This window comes from Opisthorchis viverrini (genome assembly GCF_000715545.1).
Source record: "Opisthorchis viverrini unplaced genomic scaffold opera_v5_163, whole genome shotgun sequence".
NCBI lineage: Eukaryota > Metazoa > Platyhelminthes > Trematoda > Opisthorchiida > Opisthorchiidae > Opisthorchis > Opisthorchis viverrini.
Genome location: NW_008751821.1, coordinates 497391 through 510722, shown reverse-complemented (window position 1 = coordinate 510722; position 13332 = coordinate 497391). Strand labels below are relative to the sequence as shown.

Below are 13332 nucleotides of genomic sequence, written 5' to 3'. Positions count from 1 at the left end.
GATGTCAGTGGCGTTCTTGTTGTCAGTTTCTATCCAGATTGCCTGAGTGAATGTCTGGAGGTGTAGGCACCTCGGAATGATTGTGTTAAGCTAGCACTAAGTCCCTTCCCCGTCCACCTTTATTCTTTTCTTTACAATAAGGCTTTCAAATAAGTCATGGTTGTACGGCAGTGAAGCATCGGTGTTGAACACTGATGTCGTGCTGTCAGTGATGATGATGATGATGGGCTCGAACTAGCGTACCACTGATAGTCAGTTTTTTACAAAATATTTTTGGCCGTTTTCATAGGTACTCCGTCTCAACGGGTTTTAAATCCAAGTGAGCCGCCTCAGCTAGATTTCGGAAGCCACAGGAACTGGTAGGGATTCCTCAGGAAAGACTATGAAAGCACTGGCGTATTTTTCTCGGAACAACTTAATGAACTAAACTTAGACATTTATCCACCAGATATGATTGCCACAATTTTTGGGCTTATAATGAATGTCCACAATGCAAACAGATATTACCAAACCACGCGAGCGGGCCGTGCAGTTCAGTTGCCTGTGTAGTTACGGTCAGGTTTCACGACAATGTCCAGTGTGTAATGAAGACATCTTCAACCCATTACTCCCAAAACCCAGTGCTTTGTTGTTGGTGGTGTGGCGTTATCGCGGTGTTCCCTTTTATCCCAGAACTGAACGAAAATAACGCTATGGTTTGAAATTGAATTAGATACAACCGGGAGGTGCATACGCCTGATGTGTCGTAACAACCGAATCACTTGGTTGATCTGAGCAGCTTGGAATGGGTATTCTAGCAGGGAAAATCGTGATAGAGTAGGTCGATGGCTTGCTTGTAAGAAGAGTCATTACCATCGAGATCTCTAGAGCTATATATATATATATATATATATATCGGTAGGTTTCACCCGATAAATGTTCTCTCCTTATGCAGTATTCATTTTTGATATCTCGGCTCCTATGTGGTGTATATTTTTGTCCCGATATCGGTTTTTGTCCATTTCGTAATCTTTGCCAGCCGGTAAACAAATTTTCGCGTTTAATCCCGTTGTGCTTCACTCTTTAGGCCGAAGGGCTGTTGAATCGCGGGCGCCTTAGATCACTACTGAGAGAATTTGGACGCTTTCCCGTTAAGTATAGGTGAGAACTGTTTTTCTTCACCGTTTGCTTTCACTTCGTAATAGCGCTGATGGCGTCAGCGCTTCAACGACTGTGCGAAATGCCATTAAAACTCCGTTACTGTTTCGTTTTGTAGTCAGCATTTCTCAAACGTAGATTACTCCGAACTTATTGGCGATTATAATGCTAACCGGGTTTGGTTACCCGAATGAAATTAAAAATTGAAATTACGATGAAATACACACTCCGGAAGACCACGTTCGGCCAGGGGCCAAATGATAGTTTTCTGAATAGCAAATACAAAAATATGTTTTTTAGTACAGATGTGCAACACTTGGACGTGTTTTCCATCGCATTCCTACAGTCATTGTCACAGGAAGTCGATCAGCGAAACGAAGTACACGGTATTTCAAACGTTCCCACCGAGTTGAGATGTGAATAGTGGTTTAGCTAAGAACTATATGTTTTGAACTCGTCGTTTTGGATTTGTCGGACCGGCCAAATGTATCGTGACTTAATCCTGCTTGGTACGCATTTTGCCCGTAAGCATAATGTCGTATACTGTCTCCATCGGTTTGACACGAACTATTGCAGGCTAACGTTCCCCATCAATAAAAGCAACTATCCAAACCAGTAGACAGCTTATGTCATTGTTCTAAAGAGGGTCTGCTACAAACTGGTCACACTAATCGATGTACAGTTCTGAACTTTAGTACTCTGGACAAAACAAAACGAGTCCGTTGTACTCTTCGATTACTCTTCTTAATTCAAGTTGTTGTGCAAACATTCTGTCAGTGCTGGGTTCTGAAACCTGTAGGCTGGGCTTTCACGGCAAAAAGCCGCATGGTGGATCGTTTAAGCATTTGGGTTTGGAGGTTATGTGTACTTTGGGATCTGCAGCGGTATTAGGCTTTCCTTTTGCGCCGTTTCACGTAGTAGCGTGGGATCGGTACATGCCCCCATGGTATCAGATTATTCTTCCCACTCCCATTCCTTGTAGCACACTACAATTAATCACTGTGGAAAGTGCACCTAGGTGTAGTGGCGAGGAAATCTTGAGTAATCGGGTCGGGACGACCGAATGCGGAGATGGAGGGTGCATTTCAGTTCGTAATTCTATTCTGTTTGTTGTCTGGCATTACGAGTTTGTAACTGCTCTTCAATCCAGAGGCTTAATAAGGCATCTGGTCACCGTATATTTTGAACCGGCCACCTTATTATACTTGCCAGTTTTGTGTGAAGTTTTTGACGAACGATGTATGTTTTGCTTATTTTTATCACTACAAACGAGGTGAGGTGAAGTTGATTATGATAACTTGATGCATAGCCCATAACATTATTGAAGGAAGTCACATCAGACTTGCTTCCTTGTACACCATGAATCATCCAGCTTCTTTATTCGGAATTTCCTGGGCTTTTGGATCTCAAAGATCTGAAGAATTCCATTCCGAGTCAATGAGCAAATGAAGTGGATTCATATCGTCCTCTTTTTGTCTTTCGTTGAAACTTCTATTCTGTTTAGCACAAATTTTACGCGCATTGATTTTACAATTGTTAACCACAACTTTTGGACTATATCTATCACCGTGTGGTGAACACAGTGGCTTACTCCTGGATGGTTGACGTAAACTTGGGTATGGCTTAACACTTGGGTATGCTTAACACTTTTGTTCGGTCTTCCGACTCGTTTGCTATTAGGATTCTTGAAACGGGAGAACTGGCATTTTATTGAATGTTGTGTATTGCAGTGAACTCGCCAATTTGGCGAACATAATACAAGAATCTACTGATCGACACCACCATATCTTTCTAATGTATGCATTCCAGTGGGCTTTCGCACTGCGCTGGTGACGAGTGGTTGTTAGTAGCATCTCACGCAGCTATTGCAATGACACAATTATGTTGAGGTCGTTTAGAAAGTGGGTTGTGACAAAACTCGTGCAATGGATGAACGAGCAACTGGATCGTTTTTACCCTTCGTTCTTTTAGTGCAATTGGTCTTCCACGTTCATACTTATTTATATGTGGAAAAAGATTGCCAAGTAAACGTCATCAAATCCTTGGCAAAGTTAAAAAGAGATCGACAATATTAATACTGAATTAATTTCACGCTGAAAAAATCTGAACATAGTCGTCTGTTACATACAGTTTCTACAGGAGGGCTCTATAGGGTTCCACCATTTACGTTGCCGTTTAAGGCTAATAGAGTCGTATTCAGCCCTTGGTTTTAATTAGTTTAAAGTAGCTGTACTGTCAGTCAGTAACCGTTGGTCTGCACACCGTACAATGTGTGTCTTGGATTGTATCGTTTCACCTTTTCAGAAGTTTTATCTGGCGATCAGTCCTGCAGTTGCCGTCCAACACGCAAGCATTCGGTGCTTTGGTGAAAAAAGGCATCCACCCGGCATTTGTAACTATTCCAGCTTGTTTTCGTTGGCATCAAAAGAAGTCCATTGGAGTACTTCAGAAGTATGTGTTTTATGAAAAAAATTGCGGACAAGTTTCGTGCACAGGCCTTTCATTTCCTTTTTCTGTACCACGCCTGACGACCCTGATGCATCTGGTCTAATAATTCTTTTGGTCAGGTCTGGTAGCAAAGCTTGTTACTTGCCAAGGTCTGTGAAAAACCTGGGACGACTAAGTGATGGTGGGACTCTAGTAAAATTAATCCGGATTTTACATGAACTCTCATTAAGTTAACCTTCGTTTGGTGTTCCGACCTGATTATTGTGTTGCGTTGGCTGAATCTCGACACTCAAGAGGTTAAAACCTAGTCGATTACAAATAGGGACCAATGTTGCCATTACATTCTGACTGTCGTGTGAGCGTCGTTTAAGATGTCTGTCTATTGAGTTTCTGTCATAAAGCACTATTCCAGTTAAATAAACAACCAAAGCAAAAGTGATGGAAGTTTCATAGCGACCTTGTTGCACGTAAGAACCTCATTTTTGCCGGGCCTAATCTCTAAAGGAACATTGTCGAATTTACCCCTCCTTATTTTCACTACTAGAAATTTGTTAGTAGATAATTTAAGTCGTGGTAAATTCCAGGCCTGAACACTGGGCTTGCCCGCAACCCTGATGTTCTGCCTATGGCCTACTGCGCGGGTTGCCCGAGGCTTTAGCCGTCCTTGTACTAGATGCTTGTTTACTCTATTAGCTGAGTACAAACTGACTGCACCGTTGAAAGAGTTGTTCTGTTTAGGTTGAGTATGCGTGATTCTCCAAACACTTCAATGATCAGGATAATTGAGTGATTATCTGGCTGGCGAACGATGCACTAACGGTGATGTGGTGTCGGCCGTAAAGCTTATCAATCAATGCTCTAAGGTGTTTGTGACCTGCTTCGTGCTAGAGCTGTATCAAAGGGATGGGCGAAAACTATGGCAAGAAAAGGTCTGTGTAACATGATTCACAAGAAAATGCAGGGTTTACTAGATGCCAATCCATGGAATGAAAACGACTCTACTATAAGAGCGTGTATAATCTTCCTTATATTGCATCCGAAGACAAAATTAGTAATTGGCCTTGAAATGCTGCGGTACCTTATGCTTATGAGATGTTTACTTTCATGAAACTGAAGAAGCCATCTTGTGTAAAATCTGTTGCAGACACGGAGCTTCATTTTTTCCCGGCAATTAGCATGAACCTGTTTTATTCGTGCGTGTTCTACATGGTCATAGATTTCACCAATTTTTTCATAATGCCGTCTGGACTTTTGCCATCCAATACGAGGTTTTCCATGACACCCTTTGGTGTGCAGGTGGTAGCCTTTTATTCGTTTCCCGTGAGGTTCGATCTAGTCATCTTGATAACTAAATATTGATGACGGCGCTTCCTTTGGCTAACTTTGCATTGATAGTGAAGATTTTTTCACCATTTTTGAGATTGTTGAACTTTGATTCCTCACTGCCGTACAATAATAATTTTCTCCGTTTGCTGAGTCTCATACCTACCAGGCACTTTAACTAGTGGTGGTTATTTGGTTCGCTTTATCTTGCAAAGGATCTGATAACCACAAAACCACCACATGGGAATTTTTCTATGCCTTTATTAATACAACGCCTTTTGGGCCCGAAAAGCCACCTGAGGCTTTCTGTCCTGTATCAAGACTCATTTCGTGGGTTTTTTCGTTTTAGGGATGTGTTAGATAAATACGTATCAATCAATCAATGTGTTAGATCTATGCATATCTGTGTGAGGACGGAAAGCTTCGTCTTGCTGAACATTCTGGAATCCACCTAAACCCATATGATAAATATTTTGAGATTGTAAGCCTATACCAGATTTGTCTGGTTTACTGTGAGCGACCTCTTTATTTTCGCTGCTTTTCACAGCCTCTGCACACTTGAATTCAGCCCCTACAGATCATTGAACACCATTCTTTCTGTTGAAATCTACCATAGTGATACCTTGTCAGCTGGACGTTTAAATACACGCGTAGGCCAGTTTTTGGCTACTTCCTCTTGTTCGATTGAAGAAGACATTCTTACTACGCAGAATTCTAAATCATATTTCGATCTATTGAGGATTATGAGACAAAATGTGTCGTCGACCCGGGACAACACCCAAGATCCGTCCTCTATCGAGGAAGAAGGGCTCGCAGTTTAACTGGCGGGCTCGGCCAACCGCCCAGCTGACCAACCCTTCACTGAAAAGTCGAACGCATTTTGATGAAAACAGCAAAGTTGTACTGTTGGTTTAGTTGCGCATGTACTCCATTTATGAGGTTACTTTCTGAGTCTTCGTGTATTGTTATCCCGGGTTCTGTTCACTGTAGACACTATGTGTTAATGTGACCTAAAAATTCTGTTTTTCCTGGAACCGTCATAAATTCAGCTCAGCTGCTACGTAATCATGGAGGAAATTACCTTATTTTCCTGTAGTTGCGAGATTTAGGATGGAAATATGTGGAAACTGGCACCTGAATGAAACTCACTTTGTTGAACATTCTTTCAGGCAAAGTGTTCAGTTCTCATCAGCGGCGCTTTCTGTCCCAGTTTAAAAAACTGATTTCGTTTTCTGTTTATAAGACAATAAACAGTGGTCTGTCGTTCAGTGAGTCCACCGATTTGACAGTGTTCTGCGTTTCATCGTTTGCCGTCATTTTCGCTCTCCCATCAGAAAAGATCTCAAGCATCTGAAACCATCGATCGTTCACTCTTTCTTGGCGGTCCAACGTATGTTATCGCTCACCCACTCGCGCGTCATTCGCTGTTTAGATCGTCGCCCACCTATGTATTCACGTAATCATCATCAATCCAGGGTAGGTGATCTGCTCATCGCCGCAGTCACCTGAGCCTGAGTACGTGTGTGCTCATTTAACGACGTAAACACATGCCTTTTCGGGTAGCCTCCGACTACCGATACGTATAGTGCATAATGAAGTTTGTATTTGCATGAATATCGTTTTAACGCATCCAGCTGCTAATATTCCAGTTGGTCCACACCAAGATGAAAAAGCGTTGGACTCGAATTCCGCTCTTATTATCGATCACCAGCAGCTTATATTCTGTTGACTGACTGCGAATTCTTATGTTTGTCTCTTATCCTGGGTTTACTAAGCTAAGCGGTTCGGCAGCCCTCCTGATTACACGGCAGCGTTGTGCTGCAACATTGGCGCAACTTGGTGGTTGCTTGTTCGGTCTCTGAACTATGAATTTCCTAAATAATCCATATGGACGTCTTCAAAACCTCCCAGTTCTGTTGTGAGTTTCACTCAGCAGTCGAAATCACTCAATGTTGGAAAGTCGAGTGGTAGCATACAGAATACCGTGAATAATTGTTTTTAAGCTCTCCTCGTTCACTCATTATACGGACAATTACCATTTTTGATGCGACATTAATGATATAGGTTCATATTTCGTTGTAAATGACGGAAGTGCATGTCGTAAGTACCGAATATGGGGTACAGTGTGCTCACATTCAATTTCACAGAAGCTTCAACCTGCCAATCTATGGCCCCTATCTCTTTAGATGCTTCGCATGCTTCCGTTTAAGAGCCATGTAAAATCGGCGCCGTAAGTGTGCAGATAGGTCTGTTACCATTACCATTAGATCAAAAAAGACTGATCAGCAATATAATTAACTTTCGCTTCACTTGTGAGATGGAATTCTCGTCTAAACCTCAGAAGTCACCTTATCCCCACAAAAATTCTGCTTCTGGGTGATTTTGAAACTGAAACTTTTCAAATGAACTCGACGAGCTGGTATATTTGGGATGGTTGAGCGGGGTATAACGCCACGGGTTATGAAATGAGTGGGTTTTAATTTTGTTACGTGTAGATCCTTCTACACTCATGCTACATGTCACTTTGTTTTGCTGAAATGCCCACGTGTTTTTAGTATCCTCTCTCTCTAGAGAGATTATTGTGCACCGTTTTATTGAACACTAAAACTAGTATGCTGAAAATGGTGCCACAGATGTTATGGGTTGGCGGATGAGTGCGCTCAGCATTAAGTAAAATGGAGACTGAAAATGTCCTCATCAATTTAACTTCGAGTCGACGAAGTTACTGGAAATCGATAACGCTCTCGCGCCTCACTGGTTTTGAGATGTATTTCAAACTGTTGTGTCATTCAGGGTCCCTTTTTCGTATTCATACGCAGCATTTTCGCGGAAATTCTATGCTGAAAGTGCAGAATATGTTCCAGTTGCAAATGGTTTCATTAGGGTAAAGTGGAATACTGTTTTCTGACGCTTCCCTACTGTCTTTGACATACCTCACCACAGAGTGTGATTCTTTACCTGATTGCAAAATTTTCTCATGTTGATCTAGAGTATGTTCTGCCTTGGCTTTCTGGTCTCCGATGTTTGGCGAAACCGATTGGCTCCTTATGATGGCTTATCCGTTTGTCAGGCTATTTGAAAATAATACCCTCCATGCATTCGAGGTGGTCGCCACTGTACTGAGTGAGTTATGCTTGTAGTGTTAAACCATATTGTCGCTAATGTAAGCTGGTTCCGTTTCATGGTTTTGTAACTTCATTGTGGTTTGAGCCGCGTTGGGAATGTTGATAGTATGTTTGCGCATGTGCCTTTTTGGAGAGAAGCTGCAGCGCCGAAATAAAGTTTAGACAGTTTCACATGGGTGATAAACATCCTGTCTAACTATTCTTTAGAATTCTGCATCGAACTCCGGCAAGCCTATGCTGTAGCGTCCCCACCACTCATTCCATGGCTGTCAAAATATCGCTTCAGGGCTCTGCAGGAAGACTGTGCCGCACGGCTTTATCATCACGCTTCTTACGCTATTGTGATCGACATTGTGCCGTAGATGAAATCAGTCACTCGAAAAGCCTCACTTTTATTTGAAATCATCAGTGTGAATCTCATGAATTCACAGAGAGGTTCGAACGCAAGTGCTTTCGGCCACGAGCGGCTAATCAGCTCACAACTGCCGTTCAGGTTGTTGCGCACGGTGCTCATCGCTGACCCCGTCTGTTACTCTCTAGCCGGAGCGCAACTCCATCACTTTGGTTCCGTCATCCGGGCGACTCGGGGAAAAGCGAAATACAACTAGATGTCAAACATGAAGTGGAGTGGTTCACAAAGCGGTATAACTTACGCACCACACGGTCAAATTGTGATATATGTATTTTTATGGCAAAAAACTCTGCAGTGCTCAAATCTTTGAAAATTTCCCTGGAGAGTTGACGTTGTGGTAAGAAACCTGTGTACCGCTAACCGTTCTATTCCTAGTGATCAGTTACGAAACTTTATGTTGTGCATATAGCATTCCGTTGGGACTGACTTCTGATGGGCTGAAGAGCACATAGTGAAGGTCTGAACTTAACTTATCTTTTGGGCTTTATGTTTGCTGTTCACTTGGTTCATTTGATCAACACATGCAACCACGAGGTAGTTAACAATACACATCGATCAGGTTCACTAATGTGCGTTTCGTCAACACAGACACTTCATAGCTCAGACGTCCGTGAGTCTGTATACAAATGGTCCAATACGAAATGTTGTTAATTCCTATTTTCACGTCAGAAAAACATTTTGCAAACCCACTCCAGTTTGAGCATTCAACCTAGTTTGATGTTACCCATAGATAATATCTCTTAATCTGTGTGAATGAAACGGATCACGATAGGCAATCATTTGGAGGCAAAAGCGGGGCGAATTTACTGATCGGAAGGTCCGTGGTTCGAACCCGACCTCTGCCTCTCGACTTCCCCTGTCTAGGTTTGGGCAACCTGGCGGTATCCCAGCCCTCGTGCCTCCTTCGTGCGGCATGGCAGCTGGGCACCGGGAGGGTGCTACAGCTGGACGATTAAAGCTACTATTCTGAGTATGGGGCTGCATGGCACTTTTCAAAGGATGTTTTAGTACAATTCTTAAGATGACCTAGTTGGTGTCATATTATCTGGATAAGAACTTCTGAGGGGGGAGGTCGATGCTAGGTTAAATTATGGTACGTATGGTATGTTCAACAATCAGCATGATATAAGTAGCGTTTAACCTCACCACTTAGTTCATATGAAGGCACTAAGGCTCTTGTCTAGACATCTCAAGGATTTTAGGATAACATCTGAAAAACACGGGCGTTTGAATATAAAAAACGACCGAGTACTTCGATTACGACGCATTTTGAGAATAAAGGTTTCCTCTCTCTCGTTGGTAGCCCAATTATCCGAGGTTTACTTCGGAAGCAGTATTCTCGAGTAACTTGCTTTTGAGTGTGACATTCTGCTCTAGGTAGTAAAGTGCCGCTGTTTTCGTATCACGGCTTCCGTGTACCGTCTACAGACTCTGCTACTAGGTACCCTGTTGCTCCAAGTATCTCGGTTGTGTGCGAGTGTTCACTTTGCTCTGAAACGTCTCAGCTTCAGTCAGTTTTATAGCTAAGTACCTGTCTGGATCAAATCGCAGTTTCTTCACTGTAATAGGTCCACTAATAACAGTCGTCCTTTTATGAATAGGGGTCTTCGTGAGTAGGACGAATTTATATTCAACTAGGCTTCAGGTTACAGACAACGTAGTAGGTCTTTTCTTCATGGGATTAATGCAAACCTCCCAGCGGCTTACAATCGGTTTCGGTTTCTTAGCACAACACGAGGTAGATGCGATCCCAGATTTCAACTCAATATTTTCTAATACTTGAAGGCTACATTGTTTGCATACTGGAATAATAGGTCGTTCGCAGACGCAATTGTTTTAACTTGGGAGATTCATTCGAACCTCATTCAAGTGTTCCCTTGAAATCAGTCCAGATTTTGATTGAATGGTGTATGTTGTGTAGTCTATTCGTTTTGCTCTATGGGGCTCTCTACATACTTTATGCTGCATTTCACATTCGGTCCTTGCAATTCATAAGAAGCTACAATTGAGTGTTCCAGTCCGTAGCACTGTCACTTAGGTTAATCAGATGAGGTCATGTCCACGTGGTGCTCTGAAACGACATGACTAATCTTCTGGGTGTTTCTCTTTCTCGGTTGTGATGAAAAGGCCATAGCTTATAAGGTAATGTTCTGAACTATTTTTTCCGCCCGAGCCTTTGGTTTCACATTCGTGAATGGGCAGGAATCGTTCGATTGGTCTGATTTAAGTGAGCTAGCCGGATGGCACGGCTTCAGTTATGCTCTTCCTTAACAGTAGCACCGAAGTGTAAACACCTACTAATTTATGAAGGAAACCACTCATAAGGTTGCTGAAAACTCTTCGACAGCTCACGACCGGTTTCGCCTTTCTTGGGGCTCATCAGGTAGGTGCAGTCCCCGAGTTTCCATCTACCCTATGTTCTACCTATTTTAAGCGTAACCTGTGTCTTCCGAAATCCACTGAGCTAAGGAGAGTGCCATCGATAATTAGTGATGCTCTTTCTAGCAGTAGCCCGAAGATGAGTTTGTGAGAACCAGTAATAAATTTGGTGAGCAAGTGTAAAACTGTATTCGGTAGTTGGATTCTTAAGCTTGGCATCCAGTTGCTGGGCCGGATATCATATTGTACATATAGTTTGCCAGATAAATCTGTTGAAAGGGCTGAGATACCTTACTGTGATGGAGAGAAGCCTGTTTCACCTTTTTTGTTTAAGTGCATTAAGCCTTATTCATTCGTACTTTGTCTGCACTAAACTAATCAGAGTGCAACACTCGCGGTTTCTGAGTAACAACCCTGAACGGAACGCCAGTTTTCCCTACTACGAAGTATTGCTTAGCATGAGTTTGGGCTCAAAGTAAACCAGCAAGTGGATATTAAAACAATTCATTTTCTAACGATTACAAGGTCCCTTAGAAACTTCAAAAACAGTCGCAACCAAAACAGTAACTAACCGCCTTGTGGTCAAAACATCGTGTTTTCTCGCGTGAACCGTTCCTCTTTTAGCAACTGAGCATTTATTCCAATATTTCTTGGTGTCTTCATTCTTTGGAGCTCGGTGTCACATCAGGCGATTGCGCACATCCATTTCTGTCAGTACGTTACTCTGCTGCTCTCTATGTATATTTTGCAATCAATGTTTGTATACAATCACCGGGTGTCACTGAAATGTGTAGCAGAATCGGAGTTGCAACCGTAGTTAGATCACACGTCTGAGCAGATTACGCTTGTAAATGGGAGTATTTCAACAAATTGCAGCTACTGGCTGGCAAGTAGGCTGGTAGGTAGGCGAAGCTCTAATCTTTATGCGGCGTTTTCTGTTGGAAAGCTCATCCTCACAAGCAGACTAGGGGACGTAATTTCTGTCATTGCTACTGCACATACAATCAAATCCCAATAGATTGTGAATAAATGCCCGAATAAAGAGTTACGTCTATTGGGGCTTGATGAGATTTCTGTTCCGGTCCACCTAGATTCAACTGCATGGTTGTTCAGTCTCCTTTCACCTGAACCAGAGTATCAGTTTATCGAGATTAGTAGTACGGTGAGGAAAGTTTAGATTTGTTTCCCGAAAGATCGATTGCATAAGCGATTTAACCTGCAGCCACAACCGCTAGGTGACTCACTCATCACGTTTTCTGTAGCTGGTGAATTTGAATTTAGACATATGCCATCTGGTTGAATTCAAAGCGCGCGGTACAACAGCTGCCAAATCGTTGTTCGGATAAGCAAACTCATTACTTACCAGTAGTCTGGACGTCCAACGTAGTCTATAGCTTACCAAAAGCGAACTTTTACAAAAAGTTTCGCTAGTTAATCCAGTTTATAAGTTCGGAAGTAAGGAAGACTGGGAACTATTATCTTCGTAATCCTACCAAGTCATGCAGATGCTTTTTCATTTCGGCCACTGAGGATGTTTTTTGACCCGAGTGCTATTGTGCTGAATGATTTGAACACGCTGATATTTAAAATAATCCTATTTGTCAGTTCATCTAACACGGACACCACCTGTTATGCAATTTTCTCTGTTTTCTGTCAGATAATTGGTGCGCATTTTGGTTCGAGGATTTCCCTAACCCACCTGCCAATATACTGTATATCGTTGACTGTCTGGTTAAGCACTTCGACCCTGAACTCCACAGCCACTTTACCAAATGTCACGTGACCACGGAAGTGAGTTTTTTTATCCATAAATAGTCAAAATCTGGCTCTGTCGAAGCCCGTGCGCCACACCGGGACTTATGTGCAACTGTGTTGACTTCCTAGTCAGCTCGATTTGTAAACCCCGCTCTAGACTTCAGCTGTGGCATTCTTTTTAGTACACAGCTGCAGTATAGACGATGGCGAAATCTCATAAGCGAATTCGAAAAATGTTTTCTAGTTTATATTTTATTTTCTAAAATGTTTTTAGCACGGTTTGAAGCCCATGAATCTGATAGGTAATTTTTCCACGTCTCGACATCTACCGTATGCGGTTTCCGCGCATTGTATTAGCCTGATACTACCGCGGTCCGGCCGTTATGTAGATTCATCTATTGTAGATCTTCCGAAAAAGAATCTTCTTTAAACAAATGCTTCGCAAATAATTTTGCACATGGGGCTCCACAATAGACCCTCAAGGAATCCGGTTTCCATGGAGAGTTCATGACGGCTTCTTGTGTCAAGCATGACATGGAAAAAGACCAGGAGAGATGAATTCTCTGGTTTTCCTTATAGTGAGGTTGATGTCATCATCATTATCATCGTCATTGTCAGCTGTAAGAACCGCGTACTTGTCGTAGAGTGGTTGTAGCTGCCACAGTTTCGTTCACCGATGATTGGGGGGGGGGTTAGGTAGCTGCGCATTGCACGCGCGAGCTGGTAAATTGGTGCATAAATCCAGCACTGTCA

At 42.6% G+C, this 13332-nt stretch overlaps 2 protein-coding genes across 2 annotated transcripts in view; one reads left to right on the top strand and one right to left on the bottom strand.

Moving 5' to 3' along the window:
- The window catches only part of T265_14249 (hypothetical protein), a gene marked incomplete at both ends in the record, with an annotated part of 68382 nt that overhangs the window by 20696 nt on the left and 34354 nt on the right, over positions 1–13332 (top strand). Inside the window, one exon of the mRNA XM_009172766.1 lies at positions 1067–1140. Coding sequence (XP_009171030.1) covers positions 1067–1140 — 74 coding nt within the window. The remainder of the gene's footprint in view (positions 1–1066; positions 1141–13332) is intronic.
- The window catches only part of T265_07274 (hypothetical protein), a gene marked incomplete at both ends in the record, with an annotated part of 77737 nt that overhangs the window by 37476 nt on the left and 26929 nt on the right, over positions 1–13332 (bottom strand). The gene's annotated exons all lie outside the window — the stretch shown is intronic.